Here is a 15,012-nt window from a genome sequence, read left to right on the forward strand (position 1 = left end):
GCAATCTGCTTTCAAATTCCAAACTGCCAGGAAGCTCCAGCCTAGATTAGAACATCGTCTTTAGCTTGGCCACGGAGCTTTTGCATTTTATGGTCATGAACTATAACAAAAATGACCAGACAATGCATGTTCAAAATAATGTGAGTGGCTGTGTGAGTTCTCTCATTTTTGTGGCTGAAGAAGATAGCTGTCTTGCCCTGTTCCAGGTGGCCTAGCTCCAGGAATCCTTCCGTGTGCCTTCCAATCAGCCTCCTTTCCCCCTCCCGACATGAGGAATCTGGGGGGACTTTGATATGCTCTATGTGAACTCAGGAGTCTTGCTATGTGCAGATAGCACATTCAGGCTGGTGTCCTTGCTAGGCAAAGAAGCTGGGTCCTGCCAATGCAGCACAGTCCTGGTCAGCCTATGCCAGCGCTTAGTAATCACAGCTCATTCCAACTTTCCAGTCCTCACTGACACCTGTCCCATCTTTGCTGGGGTCCCCAAGCTCTGATCTCACCTTGCCAGCCTTGTGGATCAGGCTGGGAGCACCAACCAACATGGGGGCTTCCTGGAGGTGGGCCAGGGTGTTCTTCCCATTTTCTGAGCTCCTGTCATTCTGAGGCAGGTGGGGGCAGGACTCTCCAGTGCAGGCCACCAAAGAGCTGGCTCAGGGAACCACATGGTAAAGAATATTGACCTGCTGGAGCATGAAGTCCTGCAGTTGTTACCTCCCTGGGCTCTGGGTCCTTGCTGTCAGGAGACACTCTGTACTTAGAGGCAGAGTGAAAGGGGCTGGGGGTGGAGGCTTAGCCCCTCTGTGCTGAGGACATGGAGTCCCACCCCAGGGCCAGGCTGAGTTGGGCAGTGTGCTGCCATCCTGGTGAATATTTAGTGGTGTGTCCCTTTTGCTTGCTCCTGCCTATGCAAACAGCCACCTGGGGAGGAAAGGCAGACCAGACAGTGTGCTCACAGCAGCAGGGGACAGGGTGGAGAGAAGCAAGCCAAGCCTCACTGATTCTGGCCGAGGGAGCCCCTGCTCAGCCACAACCATGGACAGCTGGATGTGGGGTGTCTGTGTCCTCTGCTTGTGGAGCCCACCAGGAGCCGTGAGTAGCCAGCTCAGACCCTCCAGCCTCTTCCACAGATCCAGGTCTGGGAGGCACAGGGCATTCAGGGGTCCAGCTGGAGACCCCACTGTCCTCCCCCAGCATGAGAGTCATGAAGTGGGTGGCCAGCTATGGCTTGCAGGATTCCCTTGCCCTCCTCCAGCAATTCTGCTCTGATTGTTAAGGTGTTCTTCCTGGAGCTAAGCTGATCTTACCTTCCTGGTGCTTCCCCCAGGACCTGGCTGTACCCTTTGGGGCCCATGAAGACCCTGTGGGGCCTGAGACAGTGCCTCGCAATGGGGAGGTATGGTCAGGCCCTCTCCTTCCCACTCATGTGCTCTTTCTCTAAGCCATGCAGCCCAACCATTGCCACAAGCTCCCTGCTAAAGGTCTCAGGGCCTTCCTACCCCCTCTGACTCTTCTACCACCATCAATTTGGCTGTTTCCTTTGAAAATGTTTCCAGAGCCTGAGTAGGTCTGAGTAGTTAGTGGATACCAGCTGCTCCCGCTGTGCATTTAGAGGAACCACTCTTCCTCCCATGATGCCCTGGGTGGGAGAAGCTTGAGGCCTGGAACACTGCAGCAGGTGTACAAGACAGAGGCACAGCCTGTGTGCTGCAGGCTCCCAGCAGCTTTTCCAGGTCACTGCAGGTGACAACAGGGACTAGGAAGGGAGTCATAAGACGGGGAGGGCATGTTGATGGAGATCTCCTTCTACCCCCACTGCTCTGCCCTGGGGAAAGTACCCCTCCCAGCACCCTGGGTGCATAGGCTTTAAGCCAGAGTCCTGGAGCCATGAAACTGTGTGATCAGGGGCAAATTCCTTCCCTTTCCTGAGTCTCCCTTGTCTCTTGAACAAAAAGAGGAAATCCGATCTGTTTACCAGGCTGTATAGTAAATGGGGTCTGATTTTTCAGGACTGGGTACAGGGTGCAACGCAGGTATCTTCCACTGCCCACCCCCTTCCTCTCCTCTGTGTGTACCTTACAGCAAAAGCTCCATGTTCCGCAGAGGGCCTCAGGTCAGTGGGGCCACCCAGCAGTGGGTGCTGGTGCCAACACCAGAGCTAGAACAAATCATCTCCCATTGTGGGCTCTAGCCCCACAGAGCCCTTAGATGTGCAGCATCACAGGCAGGAAGGTCAGGCATCCACGGTGATGGGTCCCTCCTCCGGAGGAGGTAGAGATTGACATGAGCATGGGGGTGACTCAGCAGGAGCATTTGGATGTCTGGCCATCCCTCCAGCCTCATCTCTTTGTCCCTCCTTACACCGTCCACCTGACAGCTGCCTCTGGGACCAAACATCCCAGGGCTCTCAAGCCTCCCTGAATTTTCCCCTCTTTTAGGAAGTGCAGGGATCCTGCGCCTGTCATTTAGGTGGAGGCTCCTCACTGGGGCGCCAGTTCCTTTGGGCTTAGTGATTCCCCCAGACAGTCCCTGAGAACACATCCAGGAAGAGATGGGGCTCCCAGACAATAGAGTGAAGGACAGAGGCCACAGCTTTCCAAACCCACAGGGTGACAATCAGGCTGATTGTATAAGAAAGTCACTCTCACCTATTCAGTGCTCTGTTCAGTTTTCATTTTCCTGTAGGCTGGGGGAGTAGGAGGAAGAGGTGTTAGAAGTCCTATCTTTGACTCCCAGCTTCTTAGAGAATTTGCTGAAATGCCAAGTCCTCAGTCCTCTACAGGACTCTGTGTATCTCTGGTGCCATTCCTGTTGGTCTTCAGTTGGTTTATGAGGCACACCTTCAGAAATATTGCCAGAGAGACAACTTGCTGTCCAGTTTCCAGATATCATTCCCTGTGGTCCCTGGGTAGCACCAGATTCTGGGAAGCCCCTAAAGCTATAATCCTTCATGATTGCTAAGCCACACATGGAGACGGTTATCCTTTTATTCATCCATCCATCATTCTACCCACACACCCTTCTGATACAGCACCTCACTCATGTACTATCCATCCATCCACCTGTCCATCCATCCATCCATCTCCATCCATCTCGCCATCCACCCACCCATTCACCCACCTATCCATCCATCCACCCATCCATCCATCCACCCACACACTCACCCACCCATCTACCCACCCACACATCTATCCACTCATCCATCCACCCATCCATCCATCCACCCACACATTCACTCACCCATCTACCTATTCACACATCTATCCACCCATTCATCCATCCATCCACCCATCCATCCACCTATCCATCCATCCATCTACCCATCCATCCATCCATCCATCCATCCACCCTCCCATTCACCCACCCATTTACCTACCCACACATCTATCCACCCATCCATCCACCTGTCCATCCATCCATTTGCACATCAAATTCACTTGCTCCTTCACCTCAGTCATGTATTCACTCATCCATGCACTCCCTCACTTACTAACCTACGCATATACTCCCGCATCTTTGCCTGCAGGCCCCTGAAAGTCTGGGATGGTTTTCAGGGGGCTAGCATCAAGGGATTGGCAGGGCTGTGTTCCTTATGGAGTCTGTAAGAGAGAATTCACTTCCTTGCCTTTTCCTCGGCTTGCAGTGTCATTACATCTCAACCTCTTTCCCTTCCTCCCCCTACTTCCATCATCAAATCTAATTCTCTGACTCTGACCTCTCACCTCCTTCTTATAAGGCCCTTGTGATAACATTGAGTCACAGCAAGATTCTTCGCTTATATCAGCAGCGTCCTTTTTTTTCTTTTTGGTACCGAGGATCGAACTCAGGACCTTCTGCTTGCAAGACAGGCGTTGGCACCACTGAGCTAAATCCCCGGCCCTTGCAGTGTCCTTTTGACTTTGTGAATATGCAAGGTCACATATGCACAGGCTTCAGGGATTAGCTCACAGAATCTCTGGGGCCATTATCTTGTCTGCCAAGGTAGTTAAACAGAATTGCCTCCAGGGTGAGGAGTGCAGGATGGGAGAGTAATGCAGGGTAGGGGAAAGGCACTGCGGGCGCTGAGCTGTTGTGAGACGCTCAGGAGAATTTGTGTAATGTGCTTCAGAAAGTAATTCCATGAGATGAAAAGGAAAAGCATCTGCTCAAACCTCTGCCTGCCTTTCCTTTTCTTCTTTCTTCCTTCTATCCTTCCTTTCTTCTTTATCTCCTTCCTTCCTTTTTTCCTTCTTTCCTTCCTTCTCTCCTCCTCCTTCCTTCCTTTCTTCCTCCCTCCATTCCTCCCTTACTCCCTTTTTTCCTTCCTTCCACACATCTGAAGGACCTTGAGACAGACCTGTAAGTACTGTGAAGCAGGCCTGTGCTTAGGACCGGGGCACAGAAATGAATCAGGCTCTGTCTCTGTCTTCAGGCCCCGTGGGCAGAGAGCCCAGAGGGAGCACTCAGCTGGCTTGGCTCATCCTGCTCACCCTCCTGCAGGTGCAGGGACATGTGCACCCAGAATGTGACCTCCTCACCCGGCTTCGAGAGGACGAGAGTTCATGTCTGCAGGCGGCAGAGGGGCTGCCCAACACCTCCCTAAGTAAGAGACCTGAGAGGGTGTGCTGGCATCCCCGACTCGCTCTCTCCTCCAGACTCACCTCTCGGATTATGGGGCCAGCCACCAGCCGGCCCCTTGGTCCCCTGGGCAGGGCTACCCCTGTGTCTCCCATCTTTCCATCCAGGCTGCCCTAGGACCTGGGATGGGCTGCTGTGCTGGCCAGCGACAGCCTCTGGAGAGTGGGTCACCCTGCCCTGCCCAGATTTCTTCTCTCATTTCAGCTCAGAGCCAGGTGAGAGGTCCTGGTTGTGCGCATGGTGGGGAGGCGAGGCAGCTTCACCTGGGGTAGTGGCACAACCTAGAGAGCACATCACTGACTTTGGAGGCAGGCAGACCTGGATTTGAATGCCAGCCTCCCCTCTGCTGGTGTGACCCTGACCCCTGCCCGCTCCTGGACAAGAAGAAGACACTAATCTGACATGGGGAGGATCAGAGAGCAGAGCACAAACATAGTGGATGTGTGGTTGGCACCAGCCAGCCATTCTGCAGCTGGTAGAAGGAGGCCCGGCTGCAAGGGTGGAGGAGGACTGGGTTTGGCTGGGTTCTCAAATGCACCTGCTGCGGCCTACCTACCTGGCCTGGGTATCTGGGGGCAGTGCCCCTCCAGGGCAGAGAGGGGCTGCCTTTTTTCCTGGTGCCTTTAGGATGCTGAAGATCAACTCACCATTTCTCTGCCCTTCAAGGAATGGTTCTCTCTGTTAACAGGGGGCACTTGGAGGCTGGAGAGGGAAGGCCCCAGAGTGTGGCTCAGAGGGCTAGATCAGGACTGGGCCCTCAGAGCGCCTCACTCTTTCTTCCACCAAGGACTGCCTGTGCAAACCCTGCTATGGTCCAGGACTCCTTCTACCCCTCCTGAGAGAGGGGAGGAACCATGGTGACCAGATTCTTGCTTTCCCCCAGGGGCTGTGAAGCGGGATTGTACCATCACAGGGTGGTCAGATCCCTTCCCACCTTACCCCGAGGCCTGCCCTGTGCCCTTGGAGTTGCTGGCTGAGGAGGTAAAAGGCTTTGGGCATCTTGGAGAAGGGGTTGCCATGGACATTTGTATGAGTGATGGATGGACTGCACAACTGGGAGTGGGGATGGGCTGCTATTTCCATTCTAGCCATGGAGTTGGAATTACAGCAGTAGCCAGGTATGGTGGCACATATCTGTAACACTCTGGGAGGCTGAGGCAGGAGAATCATAAATTCAAGCTCAAACTGGGCAATTTAGTGACTGAGTGAGACTGTCTCAAAAAAATTTTAGAAAAGACTGTGGATATAGGTCAGTGTGAAAGTCTGGGTTCCAAGCCCAGACTGTGAGGGTGGGTGGCAGTCATCCAACAGAGGGCGCTAAAGTGCCTGGTGCCATGAGGTCATTTGCTAACTGCTCCAGGGTGACACATGGGCCACCTTGTTGGAGAGAGAAGGGAGGCAGAAGGTGGATGGGAGATGTGCTGGCTCCCACCTCCTTGGTGAACCCCTTCATGCCTAGACCTCTAGGGCAGGGAGCCAAAGGGTTCCACAGAAAACCCAGGCTGCAGGCTGCACTGGGCAAGATCCTTCCCTTCCCTGGTCCTCAGCCTATGGGGAAGTGACCACAGCCATGATGTGGGCAAGGGAGTGACTCAGGCCCACGGAGATCACAGGGACCCTGACTCCAGCCAGCACCTCCTGTTCTGCACGAGGAGCAGGGCCTTGGGCAGGCACGTGCACACTCACAGCCCTGTTTCTTCTTCCCCTTAACCCTGAGAGGTCCAGCAGGAGTGTGGCCATTCTTTTATGAGGAGACTGAAGCTGAGGGGGCAGGAGAGTGAGGACAGGGGCCAGGTGGTGGCCAGGATTGAACCCCAAATTCAGGCCCAGACAGAGCTTTTCCCTGCCCGCTAGCGGCTATCCCCAGTGTCTTGGCCATCCCGTTTGTGCGGGACGTTTTGTTCCCAAGCTGGCAAGTGAGCTGGATGTCAGTAAGCACGACTAGTTTATTCTTGGGCTCTGTCACTCCCCAGGGATGAGCAGCAGCAATGCCCTTCGTCTCCATCCGTCAGGCCCCAGCAGAGCAGGTGGAGACAGGTCTCGAGCAAAAGCTTCCCTCACACGGTGCTTCCAGTGCTGCCCACAGACACCTCTGCCCTGGGGAGAGGCTGGGTGGGCTGCAAAGTCTGTTCCTGCTTGATTGACAAGTCTCCCTTCCCCCAGTGCTGACACTTTCTTCTGTCTACTCTCCCCAGAAATCTTACTTCTCCACTGTGAAGATCATCTACACCATGGGCCATAGCATCTCTGTTGTAGCCCTCTTTGTGGCCATTGCCATCCTGGTTGCTCTCAGGTTTGCCATCCTCACCAACTGTTCAGCAACCTTCATTGGCTCCCCATCGCCCGGAGGACCAAGTGTGACTCTGCCAGGATAGTTAAGAGGTTCCCGGGTCTAGGCATCATGCCCATGTCTGCCCTTTCCCCCAACATGTAGACCATCTCTTCACACACGAAAAACTCATCCTACAGCCATGTCTTTGCTTACCTAGAGCTCACACTGTTTTCTTGGAAGGCTTTTCCCTCACTTACGTTTATCTCCCCAAAGTGAAAGCCCAGCCCTTCTTGATTATTCTAATCCTCAGACCACTGTTTGCTTTAACGGTTCTACAGTCTTCAAAGTCTGAGCACACATCTGGCAGGTGAAGGCCTCTGCTTGCAGTGGGGATGTCTTTCTGATAACCCAGGGCCTGTTTCAGCCCCAGAGCCCCAGAAGGGGAACTCCTGTGGCAAGGATGAGTGGTTTCCTCTGCTCCTGACTCTTTGCCAGAGCCCAGGACAACAGCTAGTCAGCCGAGCAGCAAGGCTAAAATGTCAAGGCCAGCTCAATCAAGATCAATTTAGTTGGGCTTGATTCCATTTGATTTGGCTTGATCTGATTCATTTTCATTCAATTCCACTTACCTCCTGCTCAGTTTAGCCCAGCCAAGCCAGGCCCCTCTTGAGGGCACCGGAAGCCCCTCTCCCTGCTGGCCAGCTGTCCCTCATCTCTCCCCACCCTTCCAGGAGGCTCCACTGTCCTCGGAACTATATCCATACCCAGCTGTTCGCCACCTTCATCCTCAAGGCAGGAGCCGTGTTCCTGAAGGACGCTACCCTCTTCCACAACGACACAGAGCACTGCAGCTTCTCCACCGTAAAGGCCGTGGTGGGGGAGGGGTAGTGGAGGAGAGAAGGCCAGATGACAGGCTTAGGTGTGCCTGTGCCATCCTGTGGGGCCCTGGGCTCCCTCACATGCATAGATTTGGGGACTTCTTGGTGGAGGAAGCTGAGGGCTTGGGGAGACCTGAAGGGCTTCAGAGAGAAAGTGGCTGTAGAGCTAGGTCGGTGTCAGCGATGTGCAGGCCAGAAGGAAGGACTTGAGATTAGAGTTAAGACACTCAAAGACAGAAGAGCCTGGAGCGTGGCCACCAGATAGAAAGTCATGAAGGCAGAGGTGAAGCAGGGAGAGTAGGGATGGGGCAGTGTGGAGGCTGAGCACCTACTCCGCTGTTTGCAATTGAGCCCAAAGTAGGCTTGTAGTGAACCAATCAGTGAATGAACAAATGCACAGATGACCTGAATTAATTAATGAAAGCATTAATAATTGAGTATATTGAGCACATATATGTGCCAGGAAGCATGCTAAGTGCTTTACACATATGATCTCCTTTAGTCTTACAGGACAAAAGCATGCCTTTAGGCCAGTTTTGTAAATATGGGGCAGCAGGCAAGGTGAGGGGCTGGGTCAGACCCTGGGCTTTCAGGTCTCAAGGCCATGCTGCTGCTCACAGTGCAGGTGAGCAAATGTGTACATGCACAATGAGTCCTGTTCTGGGTGTCTGCAGCTCTGAGCTGTGGGAGGATCCATGGTCTGTCATTATAGCTCCAAAAGGATGGGTGAAAGGGCAGATGAGTGGTAGCAGTGCTTATGCAGAGTTTCCACAGTGATGGAGCCATGATATAGGCACCAGGAACTTTTATTTTCACAGGTAGAACGCTAAAATATGAGGAGGTTTGCATGCCTAATAGGTGATAGGCTTGAACCCAGGCTATCGAGATCCCATATCTGTGTTCTTACCCACTGCATTCTACTGCCCTATCTGGTCTGGGGAAGGCCCCTGGAGTTGGCTGGAGGTGGAGGGAGCCTAGAGGTCCAGGGTCTCAGTGGGGTAGGGGAAGGCTTGGTTGGGGGCTGTAACGAAGCATCCAGGTCTCTGGCCCCCAGGTCCTGTGCAAGGTCTCTGTGGCTGCCTCCCATTTTGCCACCATGACCAACTTCAGCTGGCTGCTGGCAGAAGCTGTCTACCTGAGCTGCCTCCTGGCCTCCACATCTCCCAGCTCCAGGACAGCCTTCTGGTGGCTGGTTCTTGCTGGCTGGGGTGAGCACTGAGGGCTAGGAAGGCCTGCGGAGCTCACAGGGAGGGCCTTCATGTCACTAGTGGTGGCCCTGAGGCCCAGAGAGGGGAGGGGATGGGCTACAACCCTACTGTCTTGGTAAGTGTTGCCTAAGGACTTGCTAGTCCTGCCTTTGCAGTCCCGGTGTGGCCGGCAATAGCAGTGGGAGGTAGGGAGTTGATCTCAGAGCCATAGGAACAGACGCTTTACTCAAATTTTTTCTGTGCCCAGGGCTCCCCGTGCTATGCACAGGCACCTGGGTGGGCTGCAAGCTGGCCTTCGAGGATGTCGCGTGAGTCCTAGCAGCTGCCTTACCACCATACCTGGTGGACAGGGGCTAGATCAGATGGCCAGGCACCATGACTTTTCTCCAGCCTGGAAAGAGAGGAGGAACTTCCAGCTCTGGTGAGGTGGAGGAGGGGGCTGCCTGCAGATAGCTCAGCAGGGGCAGGCACAGGTCGGGGAGGGGAGGGGGGGTTGTCAGGGCTGCCAGGATGGGGAGGGGATGGGAAGCCCTCAGTGGTCCTCTGGAATACAGGATGTGCGAGGCCAGCAAGGAAACAGACAGATTTTAGAGAAGAGAAGTTGAGCCCAGCATAGATTAGGGTTTCCCATTGGAAGGTGGCCTATGTGGGTGAGACAGAAGATAAAGCTAGAGGGAGGTGAAATGAGATGTAAGGTGTGAAGGTCACAGAGGAGAGGAGCCTGGGCGCAGAGAGGGAAGGGGTTGGTTATTGCAGAAAGGGAGGCTGGCCTCAGCCGTGGACTGTCCTCTCCCCAGGTGCTGGGACCTAGACGACAGCTCCCCCTACTGGTGGATCATCAAAGGGCCCATCGTCCTCTCTGTTGGGGTCAGTGCCTGAGGCCAGCGTCCTTTGCTTTATTCAGCCAGCCTCCCTCAGTCTGTAGAAGGGCCTCACACAACAGGAAACAGGATCCAGGCTGGGAGTCAGGAAACCCGGGCTCACCTGGTCTGCTGATTCTCCAGGCGGCCCTCTTCCAGCCTTAGGACCCTGTTGGTCAACCCCGGTGAGCTCCACTCACACTTGGGCCTTCTGGCTCAGTTCCCGTTGACGGATGCACTGTTGAGTGAAAAGCTGGGGTGGGGAGTTGAGGAATCCTGCACCTACCTGGTTCCCACTCAGAACATGAGGCCATGAGCATGGCCTTGTATGGCTCCGTGTACATGGGGATTTTTGTCAACATAGCAATTGTTCAGTGATAGGCATGACATGTGAAAGAGAAGACTGGTGTCTGGAGGCAGGTGGAGAGGCCTGACCCTCTCACTTTTGTTCCCAGGGTGAAGAAGGAGGGTTCCCTGAGCCCTCCTCTGCCCTCCAAGGTCCCCATGGGGGACTTCCAAGTCTCAGGCTATGTTATTCTAGAGCAATGATGGTGAACTTTTTAGAGCTTTAGTGATACAAACAGCTTTCTGTGGCACACATGCCATAGATTCACTGTTTTAGAGCAACCATCAGTGCATCCATCCGCCAGCACATTCCCATGGCTCAAGGATTTGGGATTTCTAGTTCCCCAAAAGTGGCTGGGGCCACCTAGGGCAAGCCCTGGCCCTGGCCCTTGCTCTCCATCGTTCCACACCTCATTTCTAGGTGAACTTTGGTCTTTTTCTCAATATCATCCGTATCCTGCTGAGGAAACTGGAGCCCGCACAAGGCAGCCAGCACCCGCACTCTCAGTACTGGTACTGTGTGTGTGTGTGTGTGTGTGTGTGTGTGTGTGTGTGTGTGTGTGTTGAAGGACTAGGGGAAGAGATATAGAGGAAATGATTCAATGTGCTTCTGTCGCACACCAGGCAGGCATTTATGACCCCAACCCCATCCTCTTCCCTATGTCCTTAGAGAGGCTAGATGTGACCCTGACCCCCAGGAGACGACAGTGTGGGAAAGGCAGGGACTCCAAAACATCAGTGACCAAGCCACACAGGCTAGGAGCTGCACCAGTTTCAACAGGGATCTGGAAATGGAGGTCCCTTGTAGATCAGGGACAGAGGTATTCAGGGAGAGCTTCCAGGAGAAAGTGGCCTTTGAACTACTAGACTTTCAAAAATGCACAGTATTTGGAACAAACTAGGACAAAATTTGATGGTCCATAGCAAGGAAGGCCAGGGAAATGTGGAAGGATGGAGTGTTCTGGGGTGGCTGATGCTCAGGGTAGATGTGTGGAGGTGCTGGACAGTGTAACTGATGGTGCCTGTGGGGATTTTCCTTCCCTTCAGGCGTCTGTCGAAGTCAACGCTTCTCCTTATCCCACTGTTTGGAATTCACTACATTATCTTTAACTTTCTGCCTGATGATGCTGGCCTGGGCATTCGGCTCCCCCTGGAGCTGGGGCTGGGATCTTTCCAGGTGAGGGCCACACAGGTGATTTTTCCCTGCAGGTACTTAGGTGGGAGGTCTTGGCTAACTTCACAATTGGGTGAGGACTATTAATATTTATCCATCTCTTCAACTATCTGTCTGTCCATCTTCCATCCATCCTGCTATCTCTCTATTCATTCAACTATCCTACACAGCCATCCAGTTATCCATCCACTCATCCATCAATCCATCCATCCATCCTTTACTGAGCACCTATTATGTACTGAATAATGCACTCATTGATAGAAGATGTAGAAACAAAGAAAGAGAGACAAGGCTAGCAGTATAGGCCTGGGTGGCTTACTATGATGATTACATAAGACAATATATCTGGCATAGTGATTAATGTATCTGAATTTTCTTTTCACAAAGACCTGGCCTAAGCCACAGTCTGGGGGTGGATGGGAAGGCAGTAAAAAGCCTGTGCACACCTTGAGGGCAGGTCAAACTATTCTGATAGAGTTTTTCCTGTGGTCCCACAGGGCTTCATCGTTGCCATCCTCTACTGCTTCCTCAACCAAGAGGTGTGTGACTCTCTCTGCTTTCCCTAACTCATGGAGCTCCCCCTGCCACCAGTCCTAAGGCCCCCTCTCTCATCTCAGGTTGGCTCTCGTCATCCTCCATTCTTTCAATCTTTAGTGGGTATCATTCCTGAGCTCCTGGATCAAGCAAAACCCGAATGCTTTCTGTAGACATCTTTTATCCATCCCTCCTCTGTTCTGAGCCAAGTTCTACTGTCTACTTGTCAAGAGGTGGGAGGAGATCTTTCAGGGCTCAAGGGAGAGTTGGGGAGGGAGTATGCCTGCTGGGGAAGGTACAGGGAGAGCAAACAGAGATGGAGGAACCAAGACAATCAGAGGTAGGCATACAGGGAGCTAGGAAACAGAGTCCGATTCAGAGGCAGTGAGGAAGACCCAAAGCACAGCACTGGAAACTGAAAGATCCTAGAAGAAAGAGACAAAAAGACTAGACCAAGCAGAATTGGAGGTAGAATGAATGCACAGAGTAGAAGCACTGTGGCACGTGTGGAATGGTGGAAGATGCAGGTGGATGGAAAGGGAAGGCCATGCAGAGGACCCCATGGATTTTCCCAGTGTGACATCTTGCTCTGGGCAGAGAAGTGGGGGAATGGAGCTCAGAGACAAGATGAGGAGGCCCTCACAGTGCATACAAGCAGGGTCATGGCTCCCCCTGGTGGCCATAGACTTGTCAAGGGCTCTGCCTTCTATGGAGACCCAGTGACACTTGCCCTAAACCTTGACTGGGAAGTGTTGCTCCCTGCCTCACCTGCCCTCTCTGTCCCTGACCGCTCGCTCCCTTGCTCCCTTCCTCCTGACTCTCTGCACTCCCAGACCAGCCTCTCTGAGCCCTGTGCAGCCTTCTCTGGCTCTGGGATGCAGACACAGAACTGCAGTGCCTGGGCGTTGCAGGTCATGGGCCTGGGAATTTCCAAGAGCAAGCCAAGGTGAGGCTAATGGGTCTGGGAAAGGAGTTTCTATAGGACATTTAAGTGAATCACCTCAGGGAGCAGTGTTGGAGACCAGATGGTTACATATCTCTGATGACAAGGAGTTTACTATTCCCACTAGTGCTTCCTGTTCGGGGGCAGCTGTAGGAAGATCATCTTCATGTGAACAGAATCTGTCTCCCTTTTATCTTTACTTAAAGCCCCAGCTCAGCTCTGTCAGGTGGGTGCAGCCCCCTGACTCCCTCTGTCCCCGACAACCCTGCAGAGATGTGAAGATACAACCTCCCCCTCCTTCTTCCCCAGGCAGTTTTGCTTTCTGGTTTCTTGACTGTAGTCCCTCAGACAGAAGTTTGGTCTTCCCTTTCTTCATTCATGTCCTCTGGACAGATTCCCCATGGGTACACCTCAGCTCACAGAATTGAGCCCCCAAGGAGGGGGAGGTCGGAGTCATTCAGGGGGACAGAGTAGAGGTTTGCCCAGGAACTCAAGAAAGTACCCATAAATGAGATTAACTGGGTTCAGACAAAAGAGTACTGAAAGGAAGGAAAATGAAAGAAAGACAATGGCAAAATGTTCTCAGAGGAAGGAGGAAGTAGTGTCCTCTGTAGACAATGCTGAGCAGTCAGTGCCTGTGACAACCATGGCATTTCTTGTCTGCTGTTTTCCTACACAGCCCCTCCCTGCCCCTCAGCCTCATGAGGTTGAGTAGTGAATGGCAATGGGATCTTCCTAACATCCTCTTCCTTGTCTCTGGAGGTGAGGACTGAGATCTCACGCAAGTGGCACAGCCGTGACCCTGAACTTCTGCCAGCACGAAGGACCTGTACGAAGTGGACTGTACCTTCTCATGTAGGGACCAAGGTGATGACATCCGTGTCCTAGGCCACTCCACACAACTGGAGCTTGCACCTGGGCTTGGAAAGCTGCATGGTGCCCACCGCCGTCTGGAGAAGAGAGTCTAGGAGCCCTCACACCATGCTGCTACCCAGCTCTGGGCAGGGGCGGTGCTGCCACCCTGACTTTGCAGCTGGCTTATGTCTGCGTATGCCATCTTCTGACTCCCTTGGTTACTCTGTGTCTCTTACTGAGGTCCTCTTCTTTGGGTCCAGGGCTATAGCCCAATGCCTGGAGGAGTCAATAAACTTGTACATGAATGACACGTTTGAGTGAGTGAATGCTCTTCTGAAGGGATGGATCTGCATTTTTTGTTTGGACTTCCAGTTGATAGAGTTGCATCTATCACCTTGGTTCATGCTGTATTATCATCACTAGTCTCTGTCAGGACCCTCATGCTCATTTATTTTTAAAATGTATTTTCTTTGGTCCCCACCTCCACTCCCATTCCCCTCCTCCCACAGGCACACAAGCCAATGGGTTTAATGTGAATCCTTGTGTTTTTTGCCTTTGATAAAAGCGAAGTGTTTCATATGTCTGTTTTGAATGTATATAAATGCTATCCGTCATATGCCTCATCCTGCTACTAACATTTCCTCCTTAGCATTGTGCTTTTAAGAGATCCCTCTTCCCATGTTGCTGTGTATACATCTGGTCCACTGTTTTGACTGCATATGCGCCACATGGTGCCATTCCCCATGGGTTACCTGTCCCCTCCCTCTAGGTAGACATCCATCTGTGTGTCCCTTATGGGCCAGTGGAACAAGTCTTCCTCCAGCACTTACCCTGGAGCATCAGTCATACCTCTCATGACGTGATAAGTTCAAGCACTGCCAGAAAGCAGCTGCAAATCAGCACTCCCACCAGCAGCTCTCAGGTTCCCCAGTGCCCACAGCCCCCAGCATTTGGTATTTTTCCAGATTGTTAATGTTTGCAAGCCAGTGGCATGCGTACAGTGGCAGCACATTGCTGTTCTCATTTGTATTTCCCTGATGTTGGACAAGTGTGAACATCTCTTAGGGTGCCTGCTAGCCTTGTGGGTATGTTCTTCTAGGAATTACTTGAGTCTCTTTCCCTGTCTTCCTCTGGGTAGAGATTTCTCAACTCTAGGCCTTTCCTTCTTTTATGTCCTCCCCGCTGTGTGCCTCCTGTGTCCCAGCCTGTTGCCTGCTGCCCCCAGCCTGGTGCGACACAGCAGCACCACCCATCCCACTTCCCTTTGACAAGAGAGAAGAGAAAGAAAGCCAGGCGCTGTCTGGGGGCACCAGTTCACTGACTGATGGG

General features: G+C 52.9%; 1 protein-coding gene across 4 annotated transcripts; it reads left to right on the top strand.

Annotated features, from left to right (window-relative positions):
- The first annotated feature begins 734 nt into the window (after positions 1–734).
- Ghrhr (growth hormone releasing hormone receptor) lies at positions 735–14,262 on the top strand. Of its 4 annotated transcripts, none has more exons than XM_021237629.2 (14): positions 735–1,089; positions 1,325–1,393; positions 4,477–4,579; positions 4,722–4,829; positions 5,498–5,595; positions 6,810–6,907; positions 7,618–7,747; positions 8,819–8,972; positions 9,220–9,280; positions 9,770–9,839; positions 10,599–10,690; positions 11,225–11,354; positions 11,827–11,890; positions 13,591–14,262. In XM_021237629.2, exons 1-14 carry the CDS (start codon positions 1,033–1,035, stop codon positions 13,599–13,601), a joined length of 1,245 nt encoding a protein of 414 aa, XP_021093288.1. In that variant the 5' UTR covers positions 735–1,032; the 3' UTR covers positions 13,602–14,262. The 4 variants fall into 4 exon arrangements, with proteins under 4 accessions (XP_021093288.1, XP_021093287.1, XP_021093286.1 ...); XM_021237627.2 differs by having other exon boundaries at positions 743–1,089; positions 11,849–11,890; XM_021237628.2 differs by lacking the exon at positions 11,827–11,890 and having other exon boundaries at positions 739–1,089.
- The last annotated feature ends 750 nt before the right edge of the window (positions 14,263–15,012 follow it).

Source organism: Heterocephalus glaber, unplaced genomic scaffold (genome assembly GCF_053883595.1).
Source record: "Heterocephalus glaber isolate CG9 unplaced genomic scaffold, H.glaber_assembly_v1.0 deba00000546, whole genome shotgun sequence".
Lineage (NCBI taxonomy): Eukaryota > Metazoa > Chordata > Mammalia > Rodentia > Bathyergidae > Heterocephalus > Heterocephalus glaber.